We start from the raw sequence: 20896 nt of genomic DNA, 5'->3' as shown, positions 1-20896 counted from the left end.
GGCCAGGAGAATTCATACTAATTCAGGAACAGACAGAGAGCAATAAAAGCACACAGAGAGGTCCAGTGGGCTTAAGTAAGTATAAAAATGTATTTTATATGGTAAAGTTGACTTCTAATCCATTAATAAAGTGTTGTAATGGTGAAAGCTACTCTGAAAAAAAAAATAAAATGGATATTTGCTATTCACCAAAATATATCGGATTTTTAAAACTGTGATATAAAATAATGAAAGTTCAAAAGGCTAAAAAGAAGAAAAGAAGAGTCATTTTTTCCCTCTAGCCTTAGACTAGGTAAGGGCTTTCTTAACATGACACTGAAAGTTTTACTAGGTGAAAATGATAATAAATGATGTAATTCTATTAAATGATATAATAACAAATGAAAATAAAGTGTGAACATCCAGTATGGTAAACAAAAGTAAACAAGATTTTTTTTAGTAGGTTGAATTTATTTAATTTGTTTTCTTTTCCAATTTTTTATTTTATTTTAAGATTTTATTTATTTATTTGACAGAGAGAGATCACAAGTAGGCAGAGAGGCAGGCAGAGAGAGGGGGGAAGCAGGCTCCCCACTGAGCAGAGAGCCTGATGTGGGGCTTTATTCCAGGACCCTGAGATCATGATCTGAGCTGAAGGCAGAGCTTAACCCACTGAGCCACCCAGGTGCCCCTCAAGTTTTTGTTTAAATTCCAGTTAGTTAATACACACTGTAATATTAGTTTCCAGAGTAGACGTTAGTGATTCATCGCTTACATACAACACCCATTGCTTGACACACCCCCACCTTCATACCCATCTACCTATTAAGCCCATACCCTGCCCACCTCCCTCCATCAACCCTCAGTTAGTTCTCTATCATAAAGAGCCCATTTCCTGGTTTACCTCTCCCCCCCCCATGTTTATCTGTTTTGTTTCTTAAATTCCACAAATGAGTGAAATTTTATGGTATTTATCTTTCTCTGACTGACATTTCACTTAGCATAATACTCTCTAGCTCTGTCCACATCGTGGCAAATGGCAAGATTTTGTTCTTTTTGATGACTGAGTAATACTCCATTGCACATACATCCCACATCTTCTTTGTCCATTCATCAATCGGTGGGAAAAGTAAACTAGATTTAAAGGCACACAACTGGGATGGAGTGTATAAAACTGTTAACATTTCTGATTAAACCAGATACTCATGTAAAAAAAAAAAATTAGATGAAGAGACACAGGCAGTTTGCAAAAGGGATACTGCAGATATCCAAAGCAATGATGTCAGCATTACTAGCAATAAAATAATTAAAATGTAAGAAAATACAACTTTCATTCTTTAGCCTGAGAAGAGTGACAAAGGAGAAACCCCACCACAGTCAGGGGAGTGGTGAGGAAAGAGCCAACTTGGTGCACTCTGGAGGGAGTGTCTGTCGGTGTCCCCAGCCGGAAATCCTATTCCCAATCTGTACCCAAACTACACCCTTGACCCGGCATCACAGTTCTAGAAATTTATCCCGAACAGATAATCAGACACACTGCTCACTGCAGTGTTGTTTCTACTAGTGAGAAATCGGAAACAAATGAAATGTTCGTTAATAGGAGTTTGGGCTAAAACCCCAAGGGTATATGCAAATAAAACATTAGGCAGCCTTTTAAAAGAATACTACATATCACATGTGTTCACATTAGAGAGTAAATAAACACTCAAAAGATTGTTTAGTGGAAAAAAAAACTTTAAAGCAAAATAGTTTATCTTAGGAAACTGTGTCCTTGTATACACACATAGTGTCAGAAAGAGTTTTGCCCTAACTATTAGCAGTGGTTACTATAATGTCATGAAATCAGAGCTGCACTCTGTTCTTTTTTATAATGTCTATATTTAATTTTTTGTGCACTCATTTTTATAAGGAGAAAAAAAAACCCCACCTACTTTTTGTCTTGAACAACTCCCAGAGTCCATTTTAGGAATCTGAATTATCCTGCCATGCTGTCTACACTGACTGATTAGCCACACATATCCCTGGGTAGTGCACGTCAGGGCTGACGGCATGGACCACCTGGGCCACTGGCTCATGCGGGCCCTGCAGGCTGGCAGGGAGGCCCATAGTGACAAGCAGAGGTGACTCCCCTGGGCCCCTGGTGACGTGTTCAGTTACCTAGCCAGGGAGTCTCCAAGCACACTGTGCGGGGGGAGAGGTGGCTTGAGAGGCCCAGGTACAGATCAGGATAGGAGGTACCAGAGGGCACTTGGGAACCGGCAAAGTTCCTCCGTTGGCTCAGGAATTCAGGTTGAGGCAGAAACGAGGTGGAGAAAGACATCTGCCAGCATCTTAGAAACTCTTGACTCCTGGATTCTGAGGGTTGCAGGAGCTTTGGGCTCCCCAGGATACCTGGTCTTGTTCTTAGTAATGCTAGTAAGACAAACTGTCTTTGCTAGCATTTACTGGAGATTTTGCTTTCGATTAGCTCTCCCTGGTTTTTGTGTTTCCATAAACACATTGTAAAGGGGACTTTTAATGATTGTTATCACTGGACACCAATTTTGTGTCCTATGAAAAGTAGGTAGCTGCATCAAGCACATAGCAAAATGGCAACAAAAGGAGGGTTGGTGGGGTTTGCAGCAGGAAGCCCTGAGCTGCTCCTACACACAGCCTCTGTGTTAACCCAGGAGATCAGCACGTTTTCGAGAGATGCACTAGCTCAGAACTGAGCCTCACTCTCCAGCATGAAGCGTTCTCACCATACACTGTGCTTTGTTGTCCTCATACCGTGTGAGATCATTTCATGAGCCAGGAGAGCAATGCTGTTCTAGTCCAGTGTGACCTCTAAGGGGCCCCTCCACAAGGGGGTCTGCTCCTGCCCTCCTGGGCAGCACCTCCTGTTAGAGATAAAGTCTCTGAAGGGTGGGATGGGTGGTGGTTGGAACGTCATGTCCCCCTTGTCTGGCCTGATCTGTAGGCCTTTGAGGACATCTACCTGGAGGAGCGGAAGACCATCAAGGTTCTGCTCGAGTATGCCGACAAGATGTTCACCTACGTCTTTGTGCTGGAGATGCTGCTCAAGTGGGTGGCCTATGGCTTTAAGAAGTACTTCACCAACGCCTGGTGCTGGCTGGACTTCCTCATTGTGGATGTGAGTGCGGCCCAGAAACGGGGAGGGGTGGGAAGACCGGCTGCCAGGGCAGGAAGGAGCTGAAGCAGAGGGACGGGAGGATGGGAGGACGGAGGGACAGGGCGGGTGGGAGTCAGCAGGCTGACGTGAGGCACTCAGCTGGGCCACAGAGCATGCAGAGGGGAGGGAGGCTGCCATCTGAGGTCACAGGAGAGCCCCAGGACCTGCCCATAAGGTTCCCCGGCTGGGAGGGATAGGAACCTGGGTATGGCCATCAGAACCCCAAATTGGAGAGACAGAGGAGCAGGGGGAGACCTAGGCTTCTGGGGAGACGTGACTCACTAGGGGAAAGTGAGGAGCAGTCCAAGCAGGAGTGCTCCCCTCCCCCGCCACACACACCGCCCCCTCAGGATGGCCAGAAGTCAGGGAGCAGACTAGCCTGTATCCCAGCTCTGCCCATGTGTGTCATGAAGTGTCTGTCAGGCCCCCTAGACAGGTGGCCAGTTAAGAACCTCTGTGTCCCCACATGGTAGGAGACTGTCTGTGCAGAGGAGAGAGGGAGCCAAAGGCCAGAGGGGACAAGGCTGGTGAAGGGATTCTGGGCAGGGAGGGGCAGAATCTTCTGGGCTCAGGGAGAAGGTACCACTGGGGGAAGGTGAGAGAGGGGTGTAGTCACCTGTGACTAAGGGGCTCTGGATTGCTCCCCTGGACAACTGGGTAGCTGGCACAGCTTTTCTGCCTGTCCAGGGAGGGTCTAGGACAGGAGGTGGCATTTCCTCTGAGCACCCAGTTGGCAGATAGAATGGGAGGCCTCTGCCCCACAGCCACCCAGGCCCCAGGACACTGCTGGGTACCAAGCAGGGTGAGCGCAGGGCCCCACGGGGCTCCTGAGCACAGGTGAGTGGGAGAATAACCGGAGGGGAAAATGAGAACCGAGTGTGGAGTGGCCTGAGGGCAGAGGGAACAGGCAGAGATGGAGGGCTCCGGTGAGGCTCACCGTCTGGTGGTGGAGGGTCCTGTGGAATGGAACGTGGGTCAGCATCTGCAGACCCAGAAGGCTTTCCAGAGGGCACACGGGCTTGGCCTCAGGCTCTGCCCACCAGCAGGGGCTGTCCTTCCCATGGTTGCACACGAGGCCCAAGCATCTGTTCAGCCCCCACCTCCCACTCAGAGGCTAAAGGGAGGAGGGGTTCAGCCCAGGTGGAAGGTCAGCCCATGGGTGGCCATAGCAGGAGAGGCTCCTTGGGCTAGAGTGTGTGTAGAGACACAGATCCAGATCCTTGGGCTTCTGGTTCAAGCCTCTTTCTATCACCCCAGTGACTGAGAGGATGCTAATGTTGGGGGGAGGGGTGCTAGGAGGACAGAGAGAGCAGGAGGGAAGTCTAGCTGCCCTTCTAGCCTGGGGTCCTCAGAGCCTCCCTGAGAGGAAGGAGAGGACCCAGAAGCCTCCTGCCCTGGGGCTGTAAGAGGGCCCGGGATCCTGGCAGCTCTGCCCTGAGGCTCCTCACCCAGCAGCTTCTTGGGAAGTGGGGCCTGCTGAACGACTCTCCTCAGGGAAGGCAGGTGACGGTTTGCAAGGACTCTGGGAAAGCCCCCCAAGACACCCCCCTGAGGAACTCAGGACTGAGGCTGGGCAAAAGGGATTGTCCAGTGCTTCCCGTCCAGTCCCAGAACTGGAGAGTGAACCTGTGGACAAGGAAACTGAAGCTCTCAGCAGAGAGGGGCCTTGCCCAAGGTCGAGGAGAAGGAAGTGGAGGCTGGAATCCAGCTTTCCTGATGAGGGCCTTGCTGCCCCCTCACTTCACGGGAAATGCCATCTTCAGGCTCCAGGGTCTGGAAAAGGCTATTTCCAGAATCAATCCCTGCTTTTTTTTTTTTTTTTCAATAAATACTATTGGGTATCTACTATCGTAAGTGCTGGGGATCTCGGGGACCAAAATAGACTAAAACCTCTGCTTACATAGAGGAAGGCAACCACAAACAATAAACGTACCCAGTAAGCCAGCTTTACACTCAGAAGCTGACGTGTACCAGGGAGAAATAAGATGCGGAGAACGAAAGGGGATTAAGAGAGCCAGGACGCCAGCAAGGGGAGGGTATAGATGACAACTTTAAATAGGCTGACCAGGTTGGGTTCACTGAGATGACACTGGAGCAAATGTGAAGGAAGCTGGGGTTAGCCAGGCAGAACCTTCCACACAGAGATTGGAACAGCAGTGCAAAGGTCCTGTGGTGGGGCATGCCTGGCATACTTGAGGAACTGCAAGGAGGCCAAGTGGCTGGAGCAGAGTCAGTGGGGAAAGGAAAAGCAGCAGATGAGGCGGAATGGCAAGGGGCAGAGCAGGGCGCCACCATAGAAAACCATGGGCTTTTATTTAGAATGAAGTGGGAAGGCACTGCGACACTCCAAGCATGAGAGTGGCATGAAGTGACTCCTCTTACTGGAGGAGTCCAGGGGGTGGGGGTGGGGCACCCACAGTGGCAGGCATAAGAGTCAGGAGGCCGTGGCGGCTGTCCAGGGGAGAGAGGACAGTGGCCTGGCCAGGATGGTGGCAGTGGCAGTGGTGAGAAGTATTTGGACTTCTGATGTATTTTGAAGGCAGAGCCAACAGGAAATCCTGCCGGGGTGGACGGAGGGTGTGAGAGACAGAGAGGAGGCAGGGATAACGCCAAGGCTTGTGGCCGGAGCAGCTGGAAGGATGGAGTGGCCCTCAGCTGAGATGGAAGGGCTCTGTGTGGGGCAGGTGCACAAGCTTCGGTGGCACAGACAATGGGGGCAAACTGCTGGGAACGAGGGGACAGACTGGCCAGAGCTGGTCGCTGGGCTGCAGAGTCCCTGCTCACGTGTCCCACCTTCCAAGATGTCTGATGTTGCAAAGTCCGGCTTTGGGGGAGAGCCCCAGGATTGTCTGTCCACTCACAGTCAGCCGAGGCCCATCCTTCCTTACCAAGAAGAGACTTCTTTGGGGGAAGGCTGGGGAGGCCCAAGAATCTGACTCGAAGGAGGGTCGGTGGGGACCAAAAGCCCAGGCTTTGTGTGCCAGCTCCTCCGTGCAGTGGCTGGCTTGGGAATTCAGGTTTCTATCCATAGAACAGGAAGAATGCATCCCAAGTCCACGGGTTAGTGAGTGCACAGAGCAAGCTCGCTCTCAGCAAAGATCTGAAAGCTGGGACACACTAGTCTCACCCCCAGGCTCCTTGGCCCAGGAAGGCCAGCCCAGTGCGTGGCGGCCACAAAGATGATGCCACTGGAAATAGCACAGACTAGAGATGGGGAAAGCCTGCTGGCTCTTCACACTGGCCTTGCTTTAGGTGGGCTGGGAGACCCACCACCCGTCTCTAGAGCTGTCCCCACGGCATTCATGCCCACCTTACCTCCCACAGGTCTCCCTGATCAGCCTGGTAGCCAACACCCTGGGCTTTGCCGAGATGGGCCCCATCAAATCGCTGCGGACCTTGCGTGCGCTCCGACCCCTGCGAGCCCTGTCACGGTTTGAGGGCATGAGGGTAAGGGAGGGTGACTGCCTTCCTGCCAGGGCAGTGGGAGGCGACTCCACTGAGACAACCCAGGTCCACTGGCTGACTGAGAAGCCCAGCCCAAAGCTGGGACTGTGGCCCCCCAGCCTGTAGGGGCAGGGTGCCAAATCTCTAGGAGGAGTGCTGCTGGGCTCACAGGCACCCAAAGGGTAGAGAGCGGTGAGACCCCTCCCCCTAGGCCTGCCACCTCCTGCTTCCGCTCTGGGGCGGGGGGCCATCTGTGTGTGTGCTCTGCCTCCACGGGCCCGCCTGTGTGCCCTCCTCCTGGCAGACACAGGCTGTCTTCTTGGTCTGCCATGGGCAGCACGGCTGTGCCAGTCAAGGTGAAGGAAACAAGGAGGGAGCAGCTCTACCCTCACCATCACACAGCGGTTGGCATTTACTTAGCAAACTCTTTCACACTGATCTCTAAGTGCAGAGCCCTATGCATTTTTTAAGTCATCAAATTTCACCAAAGAATATGTGCATATAAGACAACTTTAAAAGCCCCACCAAGGCGCCTGGGTGGCTCAGTTGGTTAAACCTCTGCCTTCAGCTCAGGTCATGATCCCAGGGTCCTGGGATCAAGCCCCACATAGGCACCCTGCTCAGCAGAGAGCCTGCCTCTGCCCTCTCCCACTCCCCCTTGCTGTGCTCTCTCTCTCTCTCTGTGTCAAGTAAATAAATAAAATCTTTTAAAAATAAAATTAAATAAAAACCTCACCAAGAAAAAACATTACCCCATAATACATAGCAAGAAAACAAACATGTGTGTGCATTTGTGTGCACATGTGTTTTTTGTTTTTTTACAAAACCTGCGCAGTTCTGCTGCGGCTTCATCAGCCACACCTCTGTGTCTCTTGCTGACCCAGCAGGCTCCATCCCACAGCCCCCATTTTGTTGATGGTTTCAAACTTTGCCCACACCCCTATGAGGGAAACAGGTCACTTATTCCTGGTGCGAAAGCATTCACAAGTGAATCATCCCACCCCAAGTTCAATGTCTCTTGGGATTAAGGGCATTTGATTCCCAAGGGCTATGGAGGAGATGCAAGTAGCCATGAGTGCCTCTGCTGGGGCTGTCCGCCATGAGCCACCTCCATGGTTTCCACCCTGTTCATCATGCCTGCTGGGGACAAGGGAACCCTCCTCACCTGCACGTGTCCACATCACCCGTCCCAGCCCCATGCTCACCATATGGCCCCACACCAGCGTCACTTCCAGTCAAACACCTTCCTGGCTCCAGGATGGTTGGACACTCAGCCCTCAGGGGAGCAGAGCCCACTGTATGCCTTTGCCAAGGAAGCCTCCCTGGGTTGCTCTGAATTTCGATGACAAGACCAACACCAGGGCTCCACGGGGTCAGAGAGCTGCTCGCGGGAAGGCAGAGGCCCAGGGAGGGCCCACACCAGACCACCACCACCCCCGCCCTCTCAGCTGGGCTCTCACCACAGTGTTGGAGAACTGCCAATGCCCCCACCAGACATGCCTCACAGAGGTCCCCGGGGCATCCTTTAGGGAGAACACCCATCCTTCCTAGTAACAGCAACCTTAAAATAAACCAGAAACTTAGCTCAAAGTTGTGTCTCTGGAGGCCCTTTCCCATCAGACTGCTGGCATACTTAACTAGAGAGACCCTGTTGAAAATTCAGTGTGGAGGTCATGAATTCAGGGCAGGACCAGAAGGGAAAGGCAGAGTTTCCGGAGTTGCAGCAGACATTAGTGTGCAAAAACAACAAAAAGTGTGTGTGTTCTCTACCCCCCCCCACCAACCCCCGATCATCTCTCCTTTTATTCCCCATCAGGGCTTCCACGTAGGGTGGAGTTAAGTGGGGGAAGTAGGGGCATGGGTAGGCGCATCTTGAAAAGGGCATATGCTCTGGGCACTCCCAGGAACAGAGCCTCTTCTCTGTCCACTTGAGGTCGTGGTCAATGCCCTGGTGGGCGCCATCCCATCCATCATGAATGTCCTCCTCGTCTGCCTCATCTTCTGGCTCATCTTCAGCATCATGGGCGTGAACCTCTTCGCGGGGAAGTTTGGGAGATGCATCAACCAGACTGAGGGAGACCTACCTTTGAACTACACCATTGTGAACAACAAGAGCGACTGTGAGTCTTTCAACGTGACTGGTGAACTGTACTGGACCAAGGTGAAAGTCAACTTTGACAACGTGGGGGCCGGGTACCTGGCCCTTCTGCAGGTGGTAAGTCCTGGAGGGGAGAGACTTCCTTCCTCCTACTGGCTGTCCAGCAACAGGCTCCTTCACCCACAGTGTGGGCAGGAGGGGGACAGTGGGTCCCCTCTGGGTCCTCACAATAGGGTCACTCTGCCCAAAGGAAGCTAAGGATACTCTAGGACTTTTTGGCTCCTTGGCAAGTCCCTGGATTTTCCATTCTAGAACAGGTGCCACATTCTCTAAGAAGCATGGCATGGGGGTTCAGCACTGAGGCAGACCCAGCTCCCCAGCCAGTGGCCAAGTTGACAGCCTCACGCTACCAATTTGGCAGTGTGATGACACAGGTTAAAAATCAAAGACCAGAGACACACAGAGACTGAACTATTAGCCACACAGTGACTCCAGCCTTCTGTTACGAGATGACAAGCATCTCGTCACCTTGGGTGCTCTCCAGCAGCTGGTTTCCAGAGCATACCCAGCCCTCTCTGCACCAGACAGGGCTTCCTGGCACGGGGAGCTGAAGTATCTTGCCTGCTCTGGGGCAGCCTCAGTTTCCCCATCTGCCCTGCCTGTGTCCGAAGAACTCTCAGACATGAAAGTTTGTATGGGCAGTTGTACCCTGAAAGGAGGCTTGGGGCAGGATTGGCTTTTGCCGAGGACAAACGTGAGACCCCCTGGATAGTCAGCCTCACCACCAAGCATGTCTCTCAAGTTCTTCCAGAATCTTCATAGCAGCCCAGGCTGGGGCGGATGGCGCAGCCAACAGCAGAACCCTGTGGCATCTGGCCACCTCCTCTGCTGCCTTGGGGCAGCAGTCTTGTGTGGGCTCATGGGAGCTGATTGTTGCATTTTCAGATATTTTGCAAGCCATGGTTAAAAATCAGATGTTATAAACTTATAATTCATTAAGTGATATTAAAACAAAATCACAGGGTGGCTGGCCAGCTCAGTCAGAGGAGCATGCCACTATTGACCTCAGGATGGTAGGTTCAAGCCCCATGTTGGGTGTAGAGATTACTTTAAAAAATAAAATTTAAAACAAAATTCACTATTACCACCTATTATCATGTATGCCCCTGAGGTTGATCATATGTGCTGTAACCATACAGTGGAGACTACAAAGCCCCACTCCTATGTGTCTCTTCCCACATCTGTGTTCAGTAACAGCCTGTTGGTAACTTGAAACTGACCGTGGCGGGAGTGTTTACCCAGAGAAACTGGCAAACACAACAATCAGGGCTTTGTTTTCTTCTGGAAAACCATTTGTTAGCCACTTACCAACACATCACTGGCAAAAGGACTCCCCTTAAGTATGAGGGGAGGTGGGCATGCTTCAGGGCCATCCTGAGAGGCCACAGAGCAGAAGCCATAGGCTGCTCTGAGGTGCACGACAGAGGGGACCAGGTCAGGACGGGGATCTACCGCTCTGTCGCTGACATCTGCTGTAGGACTGCATCGTTTTAGAATCTGGAATGAAGGTAGATCTGATAGGCAGACCTCCTTCAGGCCTCCTCAATCTCCTAGCCAACTTCAAGAAACTTCTTAACCCACTCCACGGCCTCTTTAGGGTATGAGCTCAGCCAGCCTCCCCTCCTCCTCCAGCCCTGAACAAGGCCTTTTCCTGACCACATAGCCATGTGTGGACCCGGCCAAAGGGCCAGGGCACAATGCTTGCTTCTCGTAGGAAGCTGTTGCCTGACCTCATCTGTCCGGACAAGAGCCCCTCATAGCTCAATAGATGCAAGTTCACTGATTCTTACTCTTGTCTTTTCCTTCCAGGCAACATTTAAAGGCTGGATGGACATTATGTATGCAGCTGTGGACTCCAGAGGGGTAGGTAACCATGCTGGCCTCTCCCACCAAGTCAGGCAACTGAGGCTCCAGAACGCTTGGCCTCTAGCGCCTCAGTGCCCACACCCAACAGCCCACCCCATAAGGGCCAGTGTCCTGTGTCAGCCTGCAGTTGAGAAGGCCCTGGAAGGCCCAGGCCAGGCCCTGGGGCAAAGTTGCATGATCTCCCAAGGAACCCCAAATCCTCAAATATCTTTCCAATTAACTTCACTGTAATTTACGTGAATCTTGGTCTTACCCAAGAAGAGACCGGGTGGAAGGAATAAAGACGCAGATCAAGTTTCTTCTGTGTCCTTATACCCTAGCCCATCACAGTGTCAGCCCCCAGCCATCACTCTTCTGAACTCCGGCCCTGCCCGCCCTGGCCCGCTCTGCATACACAGACACAGACACGCAGCCCTGGGCTGGTGCCCTCGCTCCAGACACACCCTCTCTCCCAGGCAGCCCTGCCCCATTCCTGCCAGCCTGACTCCTGTGTCTGGCTTCTCCCCCTCAGTATGAAGAGCAGCCCCAGTGGGAATACAACCTCTACATGTACATCTACTTCGTCATCTTCATTATCTTCGGGTCTTTCTTCACCCTGAACCTTTTCATCGGTGTCATCATCGACAACTTCAACCAACAGAAGAAAAAGATGCGTAGAGCACCTGCTCCCCGTGGGCCAGCAGGGGAGGGCTGGGTACCAGGGGACTGAGGAGCCATTCTGGCCCTGGCCCCATTCTGCCTTCCTGCTGGAGACAACCGGTCTTCCTCCTATGCTGCTGGAGTGGGTGGGAGAGGGATGTGTCCTTGACATAACAGCCCCCCAACCCGTAAGAGTGAAAGGAGGGATGCCATGCCTGCCCTAGCCTACCTGACCCGGGAGGCTCCTGAGAGGAGCTGGGCTGAGGGATGGGACTACTCACCCAGTCCAAAATTGAAACAGTGGCCTGGGGTCTCTTCAGCGCTACCAGCTAGGCAGAGAGAACGTCCAGGGTGGCTGAGCTGAACAGAGGAGAGGGTGGGGGATGGGGACTGGATTTGCACCTCCCAAAGCCAGAGAGGCCTCAGAGTAAAGGGAGACAGGGACCCTGCAAAAGCAGATTTGGGGAGGACTCTCTGGTGCAGGATAGGGACATACTCCTTTCCACCAGGAGAAGAAGTGAGGAGGAGGCTGGCCAAGGCACCCAAATCAAGGAGGCAAGATTCCTATATGCCCCATGCCAGAGCCCCTCAGAACCGCAAAATGAGTCTGGTGCTGTCTCTCTGCACTTAGGGGGCCAGGACATCTTCATGACCGAGGAGCAGAAGAAGTACTACAACGCCATGAAGAAGCTGGGCTCCAAGAAACCCCAGAAGCCCATTCCGAGGCCCCTGGTGAGCCAGCTTCTGATTCAGCAAGAGTGGAGAGTTGGGCTGGGGGGGCCTGGGAAACCCCAAACCCCAGGACTACTGAATTTTCCAATGAAAGCCTAAGTGAGCTTGCCCAAACTGTCCACTCAGATTTGTCTATTTCCTTAATAGTAAAAATTCTTAAATATGTACTTTTCAAATTCATTAATCAATAGAGTTTTTATAGGATGATATCACTGGAAGCAGTTTTACACTACAGAAAATGGAAATCTGAAAAGTTTGGGAAAGTTGCTCCAAGAATGTATTAAGGAAAATAACACAGGATTTGACATCTTGTTTAATCCTTTCTCTATAGTACCACAAACAGTTTGCCGATGTCAGGAGTGGGGTTTGGACCCAAAAGGCTAGAAAAAGTGCCAGGAAGACCACAAAGAAGACTTATCATGTATTTGATCTATTCAGAGACTGAGGAAGTGTTGAAAACTGGGCTGTGAAAAATCAATACTCTTTAAAATATGATATATGATATTTTAATATGAACATTTTTATTTGGGCATTTTTAATCTGATGGTATTTAATGTAAAAGAATGAAAGAACATGAAACTGCTTCAAAATTTAATCCCCCCCCCCCAAAAAAAATCAACCAGGGCCATCGGTCAGTGGGTCAGTGCAGGGACGGAGGGGCTCTGTCAGGCATCTCAGACTCCTGAAGGAAGTGAGGAAGGCATGGGCAGCTGTTCCAACCAGGAGGGCCCCCTCCCATGGGAGTCCTTCTCCTCTGAGTGCGCCCTCTTCCCCTGCCAGAGTGTGAGAGCAAGGCAGCCTCTGTCTACCCACCCCCATTCACAGCCTCTTCCTTCAGGGGACGGACTCAGCCTGAGTCCCCTGGCAGGTGGTGCCAGGAGGGACACTCAGTCCCCTGTGAGACTGACTCCCTTGCCTGACCAAGCCATTCTTCAAAAAATGGGGGGGAGGGGATCAGTACTCAAAGTAATTAGGTGACATAACCCAAATCACTAGCTAGGAAGTGACTGTACCAGGTTTTTAATCCAGTTCATCAATTTTATCTAATTCCTAGCTTTTCACCATGCTTTGGTTTATGTTAGTTGTGTGTGTGTGTGTGTGTGTGTGTGTGTGTGTGTGTTATAGTTTTCTCTCTTTCCCCAGATAATCTGAGGTGGCTAACGATTAAAGACACTTAAATATAGTTAATTGAATAAACAATCAATTTCATAAAGGATGGAGAGAATTTGTTAACCTGAGGACCAATTACTAGGATTGAACTTTAAATTTGACCTTGAGCCATCAGACAGTGGGTGCAAAAAAGAGAAGCACAGCGAACGATGATGTGTTAGGGAAGGTCCCGATAGGAGAAATCTTTCCTGAAGGTTCAGAAAAGACTTCAGGGAAGAGAGAGCCCGAGGGCTGGGCCTAGAAGCAGGAGAGCCAGGCTGTTTCAGCCTCGTGACCTCCTCTCACCCTAACGGTCTCACCAGAGGGTGGAGAGGCAGAGTGGATGGTCTGGGCTGAGGGGCATCAATAGGCCTATCTGAGGTCCCAGCTGAACCCATCCTTTGCCCCTCCTTCCAGAACAAGTACCAGGGCTTCCTGTTCGACATTGTGACTAAGCAGGCCTTCGATGTCACCATCATGTTTCTCATCTGCTTGAACATGGTGACCATGATGGTGGAGACAGATGACCAGAGCCCAGAGAAAGTCAACATCTTAGCCAAGATCAACCTGCTCTTTGTAGCCATCTTCACAGGCGAGTGTATCATCAAGATGGCTGCCCTCCGTCACTATTACTTCACCAACAGCTGGAACATCTTTGACTTCGTGGTTGTCATCCTCTCCATAGTGGGTGGGTATGCAGGCCTTTCCTCCTGTGCTGTGTCTGTACTTAATGCCAATGTACTAGACTCCTTTGTTGTTTCCGCTGCATTCCACACCTCTCCCTGTCACACATACACACACACACACGCACACTCACCTCCACAGAGAACTTGTCTGGGAAGGCCCACTCAGGCCAGGGGGGCCATCCTGACAGAGCAGCCAGCACACCCTCCATGGGATGCTCTGTGAGAGCTTCAAGGATGAATCTGGGAAAGGTAGTTGGAGCTGGACAGGCTTCCCGGCCCTCCCAAGGGAAAGGTGAAAGGAAGAAGAGACTTTCCTAGGGTGAGATGAGTCTCCAGGGATGGGAACAGGTAGCACTCTAGGGTAGAACTGATGCCTGGAAATGGAAAATTCTAGGGTTTAGCCACGAAGATGTGTGCCAGACTCTTTCAGACATCACCCGCCTTGTGCAATTGAACTTACAAAGTCTACCTTGAGGCAAGGAGATCATCCAACTAGGAACAGAAGAGATAGGATTCACATTCCATCTGTTCGGGCTGCTATAACCAAACACCAGACTGGGTAACTCATAAACACCAGAAATTCCTTTCTCACAGTTCTGGGTGCTGAAGGTCCAAGATTAAGGCACCAGCGTGGTCATGTCTCCTTGTGAGTGTCCTTCCCCTGGTTCATAACCAGCACCCTCTTGACTATGTCCTCACAAAGTAGAAGGGGCAAGGGAGCTCTCTGGGGTCTCTTTTATAAGGCACTGATCCCACTCATGAGGGCCCCACCCTCATTACCACAGCACCTCCCAAAGGTCTCACCTCCTAATACCATCATCTTTGGGAGTTGGAATTTCAACATACAAATTTGGTGAGAGTCAACCATTCAAGCCATAAAACACGTCCATGTCTGTTTGACCTCAGGGTTCAAATCCTCTTTTATTTTTGTTATTTATGTATTTATTTATTGAGTGAATGAGAGAGCAGGGAGGTGGGAGGGGCAGAGAGAGGGGAGAGAGAATCTGAAGCAGACTCACCACTCAGCGCAGAGCCCAACACGAGGTTCCATCTCACCACTCTGAGACCGTGACCTGAGCCAAAATCAAGAGTCGGACGCTCAGCCAACTGAGCCATTCAAGTGCCCCCCCTTTTTAAATAGTAACTTTATTGAGATACAGTTCACATACCTTAAGATTTACCCTTTTAAGTTTATGATTTAGTAGTTGTTAGTATACTCACAGAGTTGTGTGACCATCACCGCTACATCTCATCTTAGAATATTTCCCTTGCCTCCAACAGAGACTCTGCACCCTTTTAGCAGTCATTTCCCATTTTCCCTCTCCCCAGCCCCTGAAACCACTCATCTAAGATTTTGAAGGACTGCCAAACTGTTTTCAAAAGCAGGTGCCCCGCTCTACATTCCCACCCTCAATGTAGAAGGGTTCCAGTGACTCCACATCCCCACCAACACTTGTTACTGTCTATAATTTCTTACCACAGCCACGCTGGCAGATATGACATGATCATCTCATTGAGGTTTTGGTGTGCATTTCCTTAATGACTAACGATACTGAGCATCTTTTCATGTGCTGATTGATGACTTCCTGTGGTGTGTCTTGGTCTATAACAGAAGAAATGTTTTAGAGACAGGTCTATTCAAATCCTTTGCTTATTTTTTTAATCAGCTTACTTGCATTTTTATTGTTGAATTGTAAGAGTTCTTTATATATTCTGGACACCAGTCCCTTATCTAATACACAATTTGCAAATATTCTTTCCCATTCTGTGGGTTGTCATGTCACTTTCTTGGTGGTGGTTTCTTGAAGCACAGAATTTTTGTTTTGATTAAGTCCCAGTTCATCAAGGTTATTTTTCCTTTTTGTTGCCTGTGCTCAGAGCCCAAACTCTTGACCCCTCCGCCATGAAACTCTGCCATGGAGTGGCTGACTTTTCCTCTTTCTGCTGCCCATGTACATACAGCCCATGCCTTTGGTGACCTCAGAGGAAAACGCAGGGGCTGAGGCAGGGGCTAGCTGTGGTGACAGAGAGATGGTTAGAAGCTGGATGCAGGGTCAGGAAATGCTCTGGGAGGTCCCAGACAGGGGTGAGGGTGAGCATGCCGGGTGGGACTGGAGAGAAGCTTTAGAGAATGCAGGATGTCAGCAGCTGCAAGGGCCAATGAGGGGTGGTTGTGGGGAGCTTTGGGAGAAAGTGCGTCATGTACCTCAGAAGCACCTACGGGTCCTGGTGCCTGGCTGTACTGGAAGGACTTGGCTAACAGCTCCACTTGGAGCCACAGGGTCTGAGTCGAATCCCAGCATCTCACTGACAAGGTGACAGCTTAGGTCAGTTACTTCACTTCTCAGTTCCCACTTCTGGAAAATGAGGACGATGGTATCCTCTTACCTCCTCGGGTGACCGGAAGGGCTAAATGGATGGATCTAAAATGCTCAGGCCAGTGGCTTATTGACAGTAAACATGACACATGACAGCTGGTGACATGCTTACATGAGGAATCTAGAATGGTCACTTGGGCCAATACAAAGAGTTTTTTTCACTCTTTCTCCTATAACTTATATGCCTGCTTCTTGAAACTCCAAACCCAGAGTTGTCAAAAGAGACCAAGAGGAAGCCCCGGAAGCTAGCAGGGCTGGGAGGATGACAGTAACGATGGCAGAAATGCTGAGTTGTGACAGGCACGGTGTAGTGGAGAACACAGACTTGTAGGCCGGTGCTTTTTGCCCTTCCATGAGCACATGAATCATCTGGGCTTATTAAAATGCAGTGGGACTACGGGTGAAACTGAGAATCCACAGTTCTGATAATCAGCCCAGGAGATCCCAGGGCTACTGGTCCTCGGACCACACTTTGAGTAATGAAGAGCTGAAAAGCCCGAGTTCTGATCCAAGCTAGGCCACCTTGAGGCCTCAGAACCCAGGATCTAGAAGATGGGCCCAGTATGTCTTTACTGTGCAGGTGTTCTCAGAAGGCTAAGGGACAAGAGATCTGGGAAGGCACTTTGGAAAATGTGTGGGTACTGTGCATCTCATTTTCTGGATCATAAATGAGAAATGGAGCCCCAGAGAGATGGGAGGATGCTGGGTCCTTGCACGCCCCCATTAACTTGGTCCTCCTGAAGGGGCCTCCTCCCCTTAGCTCCGTGCCATACTGAGACCCATCCAGTGACACAGGGCGAGAGGGAGGACAGAGGTGCACAGGTGGCCATGGTCTCTGTTGTTTCCCACAGGTACTGTGCTCTCAGACATCATCCAGAAGTACTTCTTTTCCCCAACACTCTTCCGAGTCATCCGCCTGGCCCGAATCGGTCGCATCCTCAGGCTGATCCGAGGGGCCAAGGGGATCCGCACACTGCTCTTTGCCCTCATGATGTCCCTGCCTGCCCTCTTCAACATAGGGCTGCTGCTCTTCCTCGTCATGTTCATCTACTCCATCTTCGGCATGGCCAACTTTGCTTATGTCAAATGGGAGGCTGGCATTGACGACATGTTCAACTTCCAGACCTTTGCCAACAGCATGCTGTGCCTCTTCCAGATCACCACGTCAGCCGGCTGGGATGGCCTCCTCAGTCCTATCCTCAACACAGGACCCCCTTACTGTGACCCCAATCTGCCCAACAGCAATGGCTCCCGGGGCAACTGTGGGAGTCCGGCCGTAGGCATCCTCTTCTTTACCACATACATCATCATCTCCTTCCTCATTGTGGTCAACATGTACATCGCTATCATCCTGGAGAACTTCAGCGTGGCCACGGAGGAGAGCACCGAGCCTCTGAGTGAGGATGACTTTGACATGTTCTATGAGATCTGGGAGAAGTTCGACCCAGAGGCCACCCAGTTCATCGAGTATTCGGCCCTGTCTGACTTTGCCGATGCCCTGTCTGAGCCGCTGCGCATCGCCAAGCCCAACCAGATAAACCTCATCAATATGGATCTGCCCATGGTGAGCGGGGACCGGATCCACTGCATGGACATCCTCTTTGCCTTCACCAAGAGGGTCCTGGGTGAGTCTGGGGAGATGGATGCCCTGAAGATCCAGATGGAGGAGAAGTTCATGGCGGCTAACCCGTCCAAGATCTCCTACGAGCCTATCACCACCACACTCCGGCGCAAGCACGAAGAGGTGTCAGCCACAATCATCCAGCGGGCCTTCCGGAGGCATCTGCTGCAGCGCTCCATGAAGCACGCCTCCTTCCTCTTCCGCCAGCAGGCGGGCAGCAGCGGCCTCTCTGATGAGGATGCCCCTGAGCAAGAGGGCCTCATTGCCTACATGATGAACGAGAACTTCTCCCAGCGCTTCGGCCCACCCTCCAGCTCCTCCATCTCCTCCACATCCTTCCCGCCCTCCTATGACAGCGTCACCAGGGCCACCAGTGATAACCCCCAGGTGCGGGTGTCCGACTACAGCCGCAGCGAGGATCTCGCGGACTTCCCCCCGTCCCCAGACAGGGACCGCGAGTCCATCGTGTGAGTGGCAACCCGGCGGTCCAGGATGCACCGGGGGCGCAGCCTGTTGCTTCGCAGCTCACGTGACTGTGGCCACAAGCCAGCATCTGCTGGGCCTTCCTTGCTTCGGGCTCGGGGTGTGAGCGATGAGCCTCGGCCCCACGGCTCGACAAGGCAGAGTTTGGTGGCACCCACGCTGACAGCCAGAAGCAAGTGGCCAAGCTGACCATTCAGGGTGGCCTGACACTGGAGGCCCTGCCCACGCCGGTGGCCGGGGCCAGTCAGGCCACATCCTGGGGCTCTGAAAAGCTCTACCATCTCAACTGCTGAGAAGAAACACAAAACTGAGACTGTAGATGTTGTGAATGGGCTTTCATAAATTTATTATATTTGATATTTTTTTACTTGAGCGAAGAACTAATGTTTTTTCCATGGACATCGGCAGCAGTTCACACTGCCTTTTCTTAACTCCCAACGAGAGTGTCTGTGAAGCTGCCGGAACTTTCTTCTCAATGCAAAAGTACAACCCAGTGTGGCTCCCACAGGCCCTCACAGCCCCGGGGCCGGAAGGGGTTCCCCTGCTGCGTGGGCTGTGGCACCGGAGGCGCTGAACCCCACTCCTCCCCCAGTGTCTGCACAGAGTCCACACACAGAGGCCAGACACCGGCCACACGCAGCCCAAGCTCCCCTCACCCGAGCCTCAGGCAGAAGGGTTCTTGTCAGTGGGGGCTCACTCTGGCCTTCCCTTGTCCCCAGGGTCCTGTTTGCCCCCTGTGTTTTTATGCAGGCCATACTGGGGTCATTTCTACGAAAATACAAAGCTTCCAGAAGAGAGTAACCGGGGTCCCAGGGCTGGTCCTAGGCGCTGACATTGCCTTTTCTTCCCAGGAGAACCTGGCCTTCTGTGTGAGTATTAACATTAAAGGGAAGGGCATGAGGAAACCAGCCCCAAGCTTGGCCTGGCCCCCAGCTTGTCCTTGCTCCTGAACCCGGCAGACCCCGCCGCACAGGCCAGGGAGAGAAGTCTGAGCCCCGTGCCACGAGGGCTAAGAAGCTGAACAGCCCTCCACCGTGGGACCCCAGCGCATCTGAAGAATGGAATCTGTTGTCATGACCTGAGCTTTCTTTCCAGACCTTTCTGCCTCTCACCATGTGTGGGGGGGGTGAGGGGGAGTGGGGGGGAGGACTCCTGTGTGGTGCCCAGCAACTCTCCAGACAGAGTGGGGAGGGCAGCGTGGGCCCTGTACCGGGAAGGAGCCTTGGGAGGGTCAGACACTTCCCTGCCCTGGGAGGGGAATGGACTGTGGGCAACCTTGGGAAAGGGAGCCATGTGGCCCCGGAGCAGCCCCTCTGGGCTCAGCCTGGGGTCCCGGAGGCACCAGCCACAGGCAACCTGGGGCAGGGTCCAGGCCCTCCACAGGTCTCGTGAGAAGGCCTTTTCAGGGAAAAATACTTTTTCTAGTCCAGTTACCCCCAGGGCTTCTTGAGCTGCTGACAATCCTATTTAGCATATGCAAATCTTTAAATGAAGAGACCTGTCTCCCTGAGAGTGACAGTGTTGGCTGGTGGAGACTGAGCAGGCAGGGGCTCAGCTGCCCGCCCATCCCAGCTCTCCAGCAGAGCCGCCACCCGCCTCTGGGCAGCCCCGGAAGCTGGAAACGCTGCTCCTCACCTACCTCGCCGAGCTGTCAGAGGGCTGGACGTTCATGAGCTCGTGGCAGTGCCGAGGGGGCATTGCTGGCGAGTCAAGTATTACGTTTCTTTCTGTTGCCCCGAGTTCCCTTGGTGGCTACCCTAGCCCCCGTCCCCCCACCCACCCCAGTGATCTCTCTTCTCCCGTGTTTCCCCTGAGTCCAGTGCGGGATGTGGTTTTGACCATACCAGACACACTTCTCCGAGTGGAAATCTTATTTTTGTAGCTCTTTGTGCTTTGCTCTCAAGGCTCGGAGCGGTGTGTGCCCCTCCCTGGCACTCGGCGCCCACTGCAGGGGCGGGAACGCGGTTTGGGAGTGCAGGCCTGCTGGCTGCCCAGGTGGCCGGAAGGGGGCTGTGGTTTCAAGTGTGTGTGTGTGTGTGTGTGTGTGTAAGGCCTGGGAGCCCTGACACAGGTGCCCAGGGCTGTGGCTGAGGCTGGATAAGCTAGGCCTGACTCCTTAGCTTTTAGCGTGGCTCTCATTTTCTTTTTCCCAGAATGGCACGATGACCAGTAAGAGGGAAGAGGGTAGAAAAAGGAGGGAGCATCAAGTGCCAGCTGTTGTCTGAGCTAACTGAGCACTTCTCACCAAACTCTGTGTATAAATAAGATACATATTTTTAAAACAAACCAATAAATGGCTTACATGACCTGGCCTGGGCTCTGTTCTTGTGATTTGACAAGGGCGGCGGCAGAGGCCCACTGAGCCTAAGAGGAGATCTCCCCCTGAAACCAGCCAGGGAGACGGTGGTGGTGCGGGGACAGGGGCAGGATAAGACCCCGAGAACCACGTGGGACTTCCCCTCATTTTCCAAGGAGAACAGATGGGAGCGTGGCTGGTCTAGGAAAAGTGGGGATACCTGAGGCCTGCCTTCCAGGAACCCTCATCTGGAGCACTGTGGAGGGCGAGGGCTGCCATTTGAGGCTTCCATA

General features: G+C 52.1%; 1 protein-coding gene across 3 annotated transcripts in view; it reads left to right on the top strand.

Annotated features, from left to right (window-relative positions):
* The window catches only part of SCN5A (sodium voltage-gated channel alpha subunit 5), a 94361-nt gene extending 73748 nt beyond the window's left edge, over nt 1-20613 (top strand). For 2 of the 3 annotated variants that reach the window (XM_082745383.1, XM_082745385.1), the window contains 8 exons: nt 2939-3112; nt 6476-6598; nt 8529-8810; nt 10563-10616; nt 11131-11272; nt 11890-11990; nt 13557-13827; nt 17055-20613. In XM_082745383.1, the coding sequence (XP_082601509.1) occupies nt 2939-3112; nt 6476-6598; nt 8529-8810; nt 10563-10616; nt 11131-11272; nt 11890-11990; nt 13557-13827; nt 17055-18295 (2388 nt within the window). In that variant the 3' untranslated portion in view covers nt 18296-20613. Of the gene's footprint in view, nt 1-2938; nt 3113-6475; nt 6599-8528; nt 8811-10562; nt 10617-11130; nt 11273-11885; nt 11991-13556; nt 13828-17054 lie in introns of all 3 variants that reach the window. The other variant, XM_082745384.1, reaches the window with a different exon arrangement.
* The last annotated feature ends 283 nt before the right edge of the window (nt 20614-20896 follow it).

Source organism: Mustela nivalis, assembly GCF_964662115.1.
Source record: "Mustela nivalis genome assembly, chromosome: 1".
NCBI lineage: Eukaryota > Metazoa > Chordata > Mammalia > Carnivora > Mustelidae > Mustela > Mustela nivalis.
This window is presented reverse-complemented; position numbering and strand designations above follow the sequence as displayed.